At 40.6% G+C, this 13,589-nt stretch overlaps 1 protein-coding gene across 1 annotated transcript; it reads left to right on the top strand.

The window, feature by feature from the left end:
- Positions 1–2,431: 2,431 nt before the first annotated feature.
- On the top strand, positions 2,432–12,685 carry urm1 (ubiquitin related modifier 1). The gene is made up of 5 exons (XM_069163639.1): positions 2,432–2,483; positions 4,637–4,707; positions 10,081–10,162; positions 11,969–12,017; positions 12,590–12,685. Exons 1-5 carry the CDS (start codon positions 2,449–2,451, stop codon positions 12,656–12,658), a joined length of 306 nt encoding a protein of 101 aa, XP_069019740.1. The 5' UTR covers positions 2,432–2,448; the 3' UTR covers positions 12,659–12,685.
- The last annotated feature ends 904 nt before the right edge of the window (positions 12,686–13,589 follow it).

Below are 13,589 nucleotides of genomic sequence, written 5' to 3'. Positions count from 1 at the left end.
GATGCCCCGTAATCTGCCACAACAGATAATCATAATGCTCTCGTCTTTGTCTCCCCTGTCCGTACAGTTCCATAGGCGTAACATGTTATGGATGTAATCTCTAAGAGGATTCTCTCTGCTTGATATCATGGTACATGTTAATTTCACCTCTTTATGTTCCTTATTGAAACAGACCCAAGATCTCCCAGGCCTCCCAGCTAGCCAGCCAGCCAGCCAGCCAGCCAGCCGGCTGACCAGCCAGCCAGCCGTCATCAATTCACCCTTAATCTCTCCCCCCAGTCCTTCTATAGCTAATCCGTTGTGTTGGTCATTGTCATCTGATCATGTGTGACCTTGGCTGCTCTGTAGCTGAAACCTAGAAGTGGAGCATTGACGTTTGCTGTCCATCTAGGCAGATATTGATGGGGGCGGAGGTGAGGGTGACAGGGATTAAAACTTCACCCTGATGTTTCGTAATTTTAGTGGATTTAGGGTTAGAAATTGACTTGAGTGTGAAATTTCTCAATGTCTGAAGTCATATCCAAGCATGAGTAGTGAGAGGTGAAGACGGTTGACTTTTGTTTAGGGTACAGGATGAAGACGGGACAAAAAAAATATCAAGAAAATATTCATTGTTTGCCACATTAGAGGTGACAAATGTGAATTTATGGAATCAAATTAATGAAAAATAATCTTATAAAAATATTTGACTTCATGGATTATGTAGTGAATCATGTTTTTGAGTTGGTGCACAGCAGACAAATTGTAATTTAAACGGTGTGAATGAAAGCAGAGAAAAGAACAATGTATTCTGTGTTGTGTTATAGACATGGGAGTTAGCACGCCTGCACCGAAATTGAAAAGAAACAGAAACCTTTAAAAAAAAAACAAAAAAAAACAAGCCTCACCCCTCCAGAACTATTTAAAATACTCACTTTGTTTTCTAGCTCCAGTAAAACACAAAGAACAGGAAGGCTTAAGCCTTGTGAGTTGTTATGAAATTCATTTAATAGGTCATTTACTGCATACTGAAATGGAAACAGAAATAAAAGTCCCTGTTATACCACCTGCCCTACCTAAACACCAGGGCAACTTAACAAATGTGACATGACATGCAGTGATGGTGTGATCATTCCTGGATGACTCACTCTATAACCACGAAAGTTGTGGCCATACAAAATCTCCCCCACACCTCATCTTCTGCCTCTTTGCCTCCCTCTGAGTTCACCCCGTGACTGTTTGCACCAAGTGAGGATACTCCTCATTCCCTCTCGGACAAAATACTGCAACCAGTAACCGCTCTCCCCGCGTCTTCGTTATCTTTCAAAATTTCCACCGCAGCCTCCTCTGTCAGAAGACTCCTCTCATTTTCCCGCCTGCCGCCTCACCCACGCCTCACACTTCCCTCGCACCCGCCAGGCCCCTGGTCGATCTGTCTATGTGCCCCTGCGCTGACTCCTCATTAACACATGAATGAAGACAAGGAAGGGCCTGCTAAGGCTTGGACGCCAACAGAAGGCAGCAGATTTGCAATTCAAACTTATGACCATACACTCCCCCTCCCCCCCACACCCCCCCCCCCCCCCCCACCTCATCCTATACCCGCCCTGCATAATGGGACTGGAACTGTCACCCGTATGATTGAGGATGTGTGTAAGAAGGGCGAAAGGGACAGAGGGGACAGATGTGCATTCACACACTCATGTCATGCCTCTGCACACTTTTGTATTGACGGACACAAAGCAAACACGCGCAGGCATGCATATGCGGAGTTAGTTAAAGTCAAGTCCAAGGGAGTACGAGTTCTTAAATGGGCACACCATCATGATGCAGAGTTATTGTGGCTTAGAAACAAAGTGTAGTGATTCATTTAATAAGATCTTTTAAATATCTGAAACCATGACAAGGTTGTCTATCGAAAGGACAAAAATAAACTACCTCTTTTGCTCAAAAGCTTCTTATATTTTATTAAAATCAAAGTTACTGACCTACTGTCAAAATAAATATGACACCCCCCGCCCAAGAAAAAAACCAAACAAACAAAAAAATAAAACAAACTATTTTTCAGTCCAAACTAAACATGGATTGGTCATGCAATTTTTTTGTTTACATAGATAGTAGAGGACTATAAAATCCATCACGTGTCTTGAACAAACAATTTTGAATTGAAACAAATCGTCATGCATAAATTACGAACTTGCTTTATAGACTATATGAGACTGCACTTGATTTTGGTCGTTTGAATATCTGAAGAAATAAAGTGAAATAGGTGAATGTTGATTAAATAACAATATACGGGTGATAAATGTACCACTACCACTATTTTAACTTCACACAAAATATTTGTTCTTACGTAATATCAGGGTTTCTGATCGTTTTGGAAAAAAAAAAAAAAAAAAACGTCACAAAAGACATTTAAAGACGTCACTTCCGACTTCCTGTACGCACTTCCTCCACGTGCCGACAAGTATGGCAGCGCCCGTAGCGATTCGTCTGGAGTTTGGGTAGGTTGTATTTAAAAACGTTTTACGATGGGTTTATCACGTGCGTTAACGCTAAACACGTGCAGCGTACGAGCAGGGAGAGGAAAACGCTGCACGGCCTCGGATCTGAAACACGACTGCTGCGGACCGACCGACTCCGCAGACCGAGCAGGTCGGATGTGAGCAGAGAGCCGCGGAGGAAGGACGGAAGCTCAGACAGCCAGATGTGCGGACGAGTCGGAATTACGTCACAAACGATGACGAGATTCTATTGGACGACTGAACACGTGTTGTTTTGTTGTGGAGTTGATACTTTGTTAACGTAACTTTGAGTCTTTGTTGTTTTTTTATTTTTTATTTTATTTTATCCCGTGCACAACAGGTAATTAATTTAATTAATAGGGGAAAAAATTAATAGGATTTAAAAGGAAATAAATTAATTTAATTAATAGGGGGGAAAAAAACAGATGGAACAAGTATTCAGATCCTTTAGTACAGTAAAAAGTACTTATTACAAGTAAAGGTTCTGCAAGAACAATTCTCATGAAGTAAAAAAGTACAGAATTATTAGCAGCAAAATGACAGCCTAGTTAAAATATGAATTTGTAAAAGTTCTGGTTTGGTCCCGCCGACTGTTGTTATTATTATTATTATCTGACATCATTTAGATTATTAATACTGAGGCATCAGTGGGTCGGCAGCATGTTACTGTTGTAGCTGCTGTAGGTGGAGCTAGTTTACCCGACTGCAGTTTTATATCCCGGGACAGCAGATAAATCCAAGAAGTCATCATATGATTATTGAGAGAGAGGAAAGAAAAATACAACACAAGTTTTATTTATTTTTTAATTTTTATTGTATATTTGGTGGAGCTGTTAACAACTCCTAAACATATGAAATGTAACCCCGACTACACGCTCATTTTTGTAAGAGGTCAAAAGACAATACGGTTAGAGACCACTGGTTGAATCTTTAACAACGTGTTGTATTTTCAAAGCTCGTTATATTATTCAATTTGTGTCGCAATCCCCAAATTAAAGGAACTAAAGCTGTCGGATAAATGTAGTGGAGTAGGAAGTACAATAATTCCCTTTTTAAAAGGTAGTGTAGGAAGTAGCATCAAATGGGCTTTGTGCTCAACGACATTAGTTCCCCTAATGAGTTCAATATTTCATGAATTTTCAAATATTCTAGAAAATCAGATAAATAGATGAAATAACTGAAAGGAATTCAGTACTTCATCAGTGCCTCCTCTATATTGTGGTGAAAACATTACATTGAAATGCTTATTTTCAAAATCCAATATTGCCCTTAATGTATTGCTCATTGATTTGCAGCATTTCCCCACAATAGCCTTCCGCAACAATATATGAATGGCTGGCTAATCTCTGTCATCTGGCACGATACAATATCATCATATTGCCGAACCTCAGTTGCACACCATGAACATTTAATTGTTCGGACTAAGTCCCACAAAGAGTGGGTGTCGGCACCATTACCACAAACTTTGGTAGAAAAACTCCAGACGTTTTGTCACTGTAATGTTCTGCTTTTACAGACATGACGAGACTTGTGTTTCTGACTCGCAGTTTGCTCGAGAAGACTTGAGACTTGACTTGGACCTGAACCCCCAAAAGTTTCCCAGCTGTGCTTTCAGAGTCATGTGACGTCGCAGTTTGGTTGCCGCGTAGCATCGTGCAACACCCTCGCAGCTGAAACCACCGGCACAAGAGACTTTTCTCTTTTTCTCGTGATAGTAACCAAAGATGGCTTTTACATATTTAATCCGGCATCCTGTTGTTTATGCGTGTTGCTTAAATGTTGTACCAGTAAATGTGTTTTTGTTTTGATAGTGGGGGCTTCAACGTAATCTTCTACTTATGACCTCTTTTTCTGTCATCTTCATTCTTGTTTTTAAAGTAAATTAATGCCGGGATTAAACAGCAACTTTATTTTCATTTTCTTCAACTTTTAACTCAACTTCATGTTAACTGACAGCTAGTTCTTCCTGTATTGCGTGCATCACTCCCACAGTGTCACAATGTGTGTTTTTTTTTTTTTTTTTTTTAATAGTTCTGAGTGTATTTTTTTATTGGAACAAATAGAATCCAGATAGAGATAAATGCCACAAAAACAAATGCTTTATTTATATATGTGGCCCTTTCTTTGTCTAGAGGTGGAGCGGAGCTGCTTTTTGGTCGCGTCAAGGAACATCATGTGACTCTTCCGAGCCAATCAGAATCTTGTGAGTATCACCCGTCACCTCTCTGTGCATGCTAGAGCCCTCCGATGGTCCATATCGGGGAAAAAAACCAAACACGAGACAGTGATTTCCTCAAGGTCGCAACACATCAGACAAGTTAATCTGATGAAACCAAAGGAACAATGAGTTTAGAATTAGAATTTAAAGGATCATTCCAGTTTTTGCCTGTTTATATACTGCAAAGAGCAGAGACTGGTTTCATCTGGGGTGTGTTCATGATGGGACACTTGGACGTCCAACATGTCCAACACATCTGAACCGACTCAACTTTTCACGCCTCACGTTTTGATATTTGAACTGGTCTTTTTGTCAATGCAGTGTGATCAGTCGGTCGTCTGCCCAGCAGCACATGAACTCGGCTTCTTCATGGTGTGTATTTTGTTATTTTAAACACCTGTGAGTGAAGACTTTTTGGTGCACAAGAACTATGTCATTATTGTCACTTATAGAATAGTTTGGAAATGACTGAATGGCAATAATGAAAGTAAATCAAGTTTAAAATGCAGAAGAGTTTGTTTCTTTTACGGATTACGATGGCCTCACCCTTTACTTATAGCTCTATAAGGAAATTATAATAATTTAGAAAATAAACAGCATTATGATTTGGGGAAGAAAGACCGATAGATTAAAATTTGTTGCTTGGTAAATTATTTTAGCCTCAATTTGGGTTGAGAGCTACTTAGTGTTATCATGGTACTCTATTCATCCATTATCTATACCCGCTGTATTGTGAACTGTGTTGCAACCATCCTCCTCCGTATCTCTACAGCAACCGGCTAACTGTTGGCAACATGCATTCACCACTCACTGGAGATTGTCTTCCTTTAGGACTCAGTCTGGTTAACGAGCAAAAGAAATAAAGTTCCTCGAAACTAGTAAGCAAAAATTGGCTTAATGAAATTCTTAAGTGGGGTAGCTCGTTACGCTGCAGACATGCACTAGAGCGCCTCTCTGGTAAACTTCAGTATTGCAAGTGTAGGTTAACCCTTTAGTTGCTGGTGAACTAACGTGGGTTGCATTATCATGCCTTTTTTGGATCCTCATCTCTAACATCTGTGTGGCTGCCTGTTCTTTCTCTTAATTGACTCACCCTTTTTCCCCTTGTCAATTCAACCCACTGGTAATGCTGATGTATGTGTGTGTGAAGGGAGGGTGTTAAAAGAGGGTTAAAGGACGTTAATGTTTCTTCTGTGGCTTGCCAGAGAGGAGTCGCGTGGCAGAAGAGAATATTTCTGCTGCCTCGGCGGTCGTGTGCGCAATTCTCAATTCGTAAAAAGTTTTTCAGCCCAGGACCCAAATTGATTAGATTTTTATTTTGCAGAGGAATTCATGTTCCTTCCAGTACAGGTCACTAACTCAGCATGCACGAGGAAAAACCTGCCTGCAGCCTGATTTTATTTCCCAAAGCCACCCTAGGACCCAGAGAGTCAAAGTATAGCGTGTGAATTGCAGCTGCCTTGAGGTTAAAATTACTTGTGATTTTACTATATATATACATATATATATATGTGTGTGTGTGTGTGTGTGTGTGTGTGTGTGTGTGTGTGTGTGTCACAGACACACAGACGGACAGACACACAGACAGACAGACAGAACAAACAAGAGAAATATATGTCTTTGGTATTTGACTAAACAAAGGGTGTTCGTCCATGGTGCTGATGTTACCACGACAACAGAAAGACAAAAGTTGACCAGAACAGAGAATGTCAGCCTGATATGACCTTGCTGCACCAGCTGACGTGCGTGCGTGTGTGTGTGCGTATGTGCGTGTGTGTGTGTGTGTGTGTGTGTCCAGGTTTTGCCACATAGTACACGAACTTCAGAGTTTTTGCATCACGGGAGGACACATTTCCACGTTACATTTTCCAGGTCTATTTGCGTATTGTGATATTAAGTCGAGGCTGGTTCTGCGTCTGCGTCTGCGGATTCTGAAAATGTTGCTCTAAACTAATGTACGAGTGTGTGTGTGAGCACAGGAGGGGGGTTGCAGTGAAGGCAGATATAATTGGTTCTGAATCCTTCGTATTTCTCTTTGACCCCAGTCGGTGATTGATGACCCTCGACTGAAAGACCCCACCCCCTCTCTTTCTCTATCTGACTCTCTCCCTCGCTCGTACACGCACAACAAAACCCCCGTGGTCGTAGGACCACACCAGTTTTGCCCCTCACATCAGCAGAAAGATGGATAGCTCATCCCCCTCACATGACCGTCATAATTACGCGAAGACAGAAACGCGTAAGAAGAAAGGGGGCTAAGACTGCACACACAAAAGAAAAGCGGGAATGGTTTGAATCGGCATCAAAATGGCGCCTTTTTCTCTCCCCTCCCTCCATGTCTCCTTTACACCCACGCAGCGCAGCTTTCCCAGGATGCATTAGGAGCCCGTGACGCATTTTCCCTCTCTCCTGTCTGTTTGTTCCCTCATTTTCTTTTTTTTGTTTCTTTACCTGGACTGCAAAGCGCCATCAAAAAGCTTCACCTCTGAGCCTCTCCGTGTCCTCGTTCTTCCCTTCCACCTCTCAACCCCTCATTTTTAAAAAAAAAAAATTTTTTTACATTGTCTTTCATCTCTGATGCACTTCATCTATATAAGCATGTCTTTTTGGTTGGGGCTGTTGATGATTTGAATGTGTAGACCTGCGTAACATTTTACAAGAAAGCCACTAAAAGGGTAGCGCCTTGACGTTTCCGTTATAAAAAAGCTGAATCGATGAAAGTTAGAATTATTACCCACCTGTGTATTGAGCTAAAGCAAGCTATTTATTTTCTGTGTGCAACTTTAAACATGTGTGTGTGTGTGTGTGTGTGTGTGTGTGTTAAAAGAGGGGAACATAAAAGAGAATGGAGAGAGGTGGAGGAGAGAAAGAGGGGAGGAGAGCAACTTTTATGAGAGAGAGAGAGCGAATAAGGGTAATGGTGGAGAAAAATACCAATAGTGAAAGGCCGTAGGAGTGCAAAGAAAGGAGTCACCACAAAGAAGGAGTTATGACTGCTGGAGTGATTAGCTCTGTTTTTAGCCCTGCAGAGGTGCAGGTCAATATTCACTGCCTAGTACTGTGTGTGTGTGTGTGTGTGTGTGTGTGTGTGTGTGTGTGTGTGTGTGTGTGTGTGTGTGTGTGTGTGTGTGTGTGTAACCGTAGAAAACTTGCACTATCATTATACTACTGAGCTGGCAGACAGCACTGCAATTAACCTGACCACGGTGCACACGCACGCATTCACTCACACGCGTCACATATCATCTGCACAGTCTGTCGCCCTCATAGCCAACAGGGACCAAGCAGGTTCCTATACTAATGTTTTATATCCATATATATTTTTTTACTTTATATTTTACCTCATTTTTTATCTTGTTCCTATTTATAATTAAAGTTCTCTTATCAGCAAAGGTTGATTATGATGATAACGTTCAAGTTTCATTATTCTATTGATAAATAATTAAACCCTTCAACTTTGGAAGCCAGAAAATAAAAAACACACGATGAATGCCCTTATTAGTATAATTTCATAATTGGGAAGATGTTTTGGTGAATTCCAATTTTTGGACACCAAAATGCTCACACGAGTTCATTTGTGGTTGGTGTAAATGCAAAGTGCAAGCTTGCATTTTGCATCTTGAAGAATAATTCTTTGAAATGTAAAGCAAAATCCTCTGTGATCATGCAACATTTTCCCCCCTGAATTTGTCTGAATGTATTGCATGCCAGACCTGCTACATTTGCACCGTTTTTACGTGATTGTAAACTCTTCCTTTGATCCAGCTGAACTCCTGAATCTGAACACTTCGACGCCTACCTGCTACATCTAAGCCGCTCTCCTTACACCTGCCTCGGGATGACTTGATGTCGTCCGCCTGCCCTCGTATCTGCTGCCGCTCTCTTCTGCTTTCCTGCAGTGTATTTGCTCACTCTGTTTATTTACTCTCTCTCTCTCTCTCTCTCCTTGTACATTTCATCTCCTCTGTTCTTTTCATACCTGTGTAAACTGGTCACGGAGGCAGATTCTGTTCATTTTGATGGTGCGTGTTGGGTGGGCGTGTGTGTGTGTGTGTTGGGGGGGGGGGGGGGGCAGGTGGTTACAGGCAATTGCCGACCTGCTCTCAAGTGTTATCACGAGTCGCCAAGCTAATGTACATCAAGTAGACAGCTGTGATCACACACACACACACACACACACACACACACACACATACACACACATACACACATACACACAGAGACAGAGACAGACAAAGACACAACCAGGAATTGTTATCAGGAAAATATTAGATTTCTCACTCACTCACTCACTCACTCACTCACTCACTCACTCACTCAAAGGCTCTCACCCCACCTTGAATCTGAACGTTAACGTTGGCCATAACAATAATATATTCATTGTTAGTTGTTTAGTGGGGATTTATCCTAAAACCCCTCATTGGCGTTGCCTTTGTGGCGGTCAGTCGGTCTGAGTGAGGCTCACCCTATTGTTGAGACGAGGTCGATCTGATTGTTCAAGAGGTCAGACTCATAGAAGATTCAGGCCGCGCTGATATTCCAGCTCAGATGAGAAGCATTGCATTTAATGGGTGACAGAAAATTATTATCCTCAAATGTGCTTTTTAAGCCGTGCACTGAAACTTGAAAGAAATATAATGCCCTCTGTTTTTTGTTTTTTTTTAAGACCTTGATGTCTGGTTTAATATCTTAATAGTTTTTTTTTTTTCCTCATTTTAACCTTTTGAAAATGGCATGTCAAGCTGTAGATGGTCCTTTTGTTTTTCAGTTCTACATTTATACGTGCAAATCATTAATTTAATTTCTTTCTACCCAAGGTGAACAATGTCGCTCTTGGCCATTGACATCAGTCAACCCCCCCATTTCCAGTGTCCTCCCCTTCCACCCCCACCCCCCCGCAACATTCACTCTCATAAATATACATGCCCAGACACACACACACACACACACACACACACACACACACACACACCCTGTCCCGCCTGGTGCTTCTGTCGCGTCACATCGACCAGGGGGCTGGAACCATGCACCTTTACCCTTTACCCCTGACCTCTGACCTCTGTTGTCTGCCTGTATATGGTTTCTGTGAGTGTGTATGTAGACGTAAGATATATCTGTCTGTGTTGTCTCCCCTTTTCTCACTTTTGGACACAAAAACTACGTCCCAACAATGTAAATCATTAGATTTGAGAAAGCAGCCTTGCTTTAGATTAAGGTTAGACAAGTCATAGTTAGGATTAAGGTTTGGGTAAATTTCCAGAAAATGAATGCAAGTCAATGTAATGTCCTCCGAAATCATGGAGATGTGTGTGTGTGTGTGTGTGTGTGTGTGTGTGTGTGTGTGTGTGTGTTTTGTAGGGGACATGAAGCAGCTGCTGGTCTGGATCCAGCGGAACCTGCTGAAGGAACGACCCGAGCTCTTTATCCAGGGAGACTCTGTGTGAGTGCACTTGACACACACTTGATCTATGTGCAGCAGAATCACCTTAAAGGATGTGTAAAACATGGCACTGCCACAGCAGAAAAATCGAAACACTCAAAAATGACTATATATATATATATATCTTTTTTTTTTATCAAAATCCGGACGTAGACATGTTAGTGTCAGGGAGATTCCTCAAGCATTTCTCCTGCAGTTAAAACTGCTGAAATGCTGGAGGAGAAAATAAAACAGTCCAGCCTGCAGGTTATAGGTTTCAGTAAGATGATTACCTGTGTGCACGTCAGCTTGTGTGTTTGTACGCATGTGTGTGTACATGTCTGTGTGTGTGCTTTCAGGGCTCACAGCAGCCTTATAGGACTGGCTGACTTTTACAGCTGCCTTTGTGCAGTACTATTTATAGCACCATCTAACCAATGAATGGAGAAAAAGCTGGGCTACCTATAAACCTTATAGATTAGATGTGTGTTATTTGTGTGTACTTTATGTTGGCAGCATGCAGTTGTTGTTTTTTTTAGCAAACCATCATCAAGGTGTAGCTTGATTATCTTTTTTTTAAAAGGTCTGTGGATGCTGTGTGTGATTTAGTTTACAATCATTACCTTTTCTTCTATTTTTTTGTTTTGTTTTCTCTCGACTGCCTGTTTTTTTTTTTTGGGGGGTGTGCACACTCGTATGTTTGTTCCTCTCACATTGCCCTTCCTCATTGACGTCATAGAGCATCTATAAGGTGGATATGAACAGTATGAGGAGGCATCAGTATCTGCTTCAGCTCTTATCTCACCATCAACATGGCTTAAACTTTCCTCCGTTAAAATTATAAACACGCCAGCATCTGTTTAAAAGATTGCACCCATAGGTGCCTGCTGAAACCGTCCCCTATTTTCACCATTATCCTCTTTTCAATGTTATTCTTGGGACCCCATTAATTACCAGACTTTTTTTTTTCTAATTATCTCTCCACTCTTTTGCCTCATAGGTCTCAAATAAGAAAAACATTGTTACATTCACTTCTTGTTAGATAGAAAACAATTGGATTATTGTGACTGAAATGGTAAACTCTGCATATTTGCAGATGGAGCACTTTAAATGTACATTGCATTACCAGCAATGACGACGTAACACACACACATGCAAATCTGACTGACAACCATCCTCTCAAACATAATAGTCTGCTGATTTTTTTACATTTAAATTTTTTTTAAATAAAAATACAAGACAATTGCAGTTTGCCATAAATTAAATGATTTGTTTTGTAATGACTCTTTCTGAACATATTTTTACATGTAAATTACATTAGTCTTGTTCATCAGGCTGTTTCAAACAAATGTTCCCATTTTCACCTCCTCAAAACATTTCAGAATAAACTGTAGTTGGCAACAAGAATAAATACTGACTGATAATCAGGGTTTTTTTTAATCGGTGTGATTTGACAGCATCAAATTTGGAGAATTGTTGTTTTTTTTTATCTCATGCCAAAGATTAAAACAAATACCTTTCCACCTCTTCTTTATTTAAAATCATTTGAATTTGTGTTGTACTACTTCTGTGGTATTTAATTTTTTTTTAAACCAATTTAAAGTTTATATTTTTTCCTGATCTAAAAAAAAAGAAAAAAAGCACTTTATATGATTCATTTGTTTGTTTGTTTTTAGTAGATGCAGGATGCAAATTTCACTAGTGGTCGTGTAGGGCATGCAGGAGGTACAAACAAGCTACCTGTTTGTAGCTTTTACTCGCCTGTGCTCGAGTCTGGTTTTACCTTTGGGAGCCACGTCTGACTGAAAACGGTGTATTTTCCCACAGGAGGCCTGGGATTCTGGTGCTTATCAATGATGCAGACTGGGAGCTAATGGTGAGCACTGGGAGCCACGTTCACTGTCAGATGGTATAGAGTGTGTGTGTGTGTGTGCGCGCGCGTGCGTGTGTGTGTGTGATATTCATTGTTTACATTTTTAGCTCTTTTAGAGCTATATTTTCTGTTTCAGAAAGCACTGTTAGTGTTAAATGACATGTGGAGATCTATAACTAAAAATGCCTATGTGGATGTTTAAATCAGTCGGATTGTTTATGTGCGAGTGGGAAGGTTAACCTACGTATTCTCTGATACTGAGGTCGTTCATTTTGCCTGATTCGGTTAATGTTTCATATCATGTGGAAGCAGCTGCACGACAAGTTTGTCCTTGGGGTCTCGTATCTGAACACATATTTACATGCACGCACAGTCTGAACGCTTCAATTGGAATGAATTGATTCAATTACAGGCCTCAACACAGGATGTAAATGAAATAAAAAAGTTTGTCATTGATTGGACCCCAATGGGAACACAGGAGTAATACACACGTTCGTATTAATACACAGATATTTCTCTTTTGAGTTGTGCACAATATTGAATATTGTGTGTTTTTTGTTTTTTTTAAACCTCAGGGGGAACTGGACTACCAGCTGCAAGACCAGGACAGTGTTGTGTTTCTTTCTACTCTTCATGGAGGATAAAATAAAATATTTATGAGTACAAACATATCCTTGACATGTCTGTTCCAGCCTTTCCTCCACATCTTCTGCACCTTCACCCCCCCTCCCTCCCCCACACACACATCCCAGCAACACGTCTCCCCATTGGATGCTGTGGATGTGACGACTGAGACGACTGATGTTGTTCCACAGGAATGAGGAGACATTCAGAGATGGTCACCAAGAAAACTGTGGAAGCTGTGAGACGGGTGGACATTCTGTGGACATGTTTTTAACCAAACTGGACACGTTTGTGGGTGAGCTGTACAAGCTCTGGGTGGATTGGCCAGCTCACCAGTGCGAGTGTAAATACTTACAGTTAGTGTGGCTGCCTTTATCTCCCTGAAACCTCCCTGTAAAAGACAAAGTGACCCCACCTTGAGGTTTAAAATAACCTTCATGTCACCAGAATGAACTTCTCCCTGCATTAGCATTTCTAAACGGTGTATAAACATTTAAAAAATGGTTTATTACACACTACAATGTAGTTTGGAGCAGGTCTAATTATAACCAGTTATATCTGCTTCACAGGTTTAGTTATAGCCTACTAGAGAAATATATTACAAAAAAAGTCTTTACAAATAACATTCAATTCATGTTTATATTTAGTTTGTGCTGTTTTTCCTCATTTGATTAAGAAAATTACATTATTTTTATGAAATGGTTTTTATTCTTATTGCTTCTGATATTGTCCCTCTTTAAAATGAAACGAAAATAAAAAATAATCTTTTTATACCATAATTTGTCACGTCATTTATGCAATATTTCAGGATATGTGACCAAAAATGTTTACAGTGCAATTTTTTTCCGGCTTGTTTTCCATCTCCAACAGGAAGGAATATTTCAGAAAATTAGGGGTTTAATATAGCTTACAATTTAGGAAAATGGAATTCTTAATTTGGCCGTCTCTTAA

The sequence above is a fragment of the Embiotoca jacksoni genome, unplaced genomic scaffold (assembly GCF_022577435.1).
Source record: "Embiotoca jacksoni isolate LCO1_2020_lvr unplaced genomic scaffold, fEmbJac1.0.p SCAF_10, whole genome shotgun sequence".
NCBI classification, from domain to species: Eukaryota; Metazoa; Chordata; class Actinopteri; family Embiotocidae; genus Embiotoca; species Embiotoca jacksoni.
This window is presented reverse-complemented; position numbering and strand designations above follow the sequence as displayed.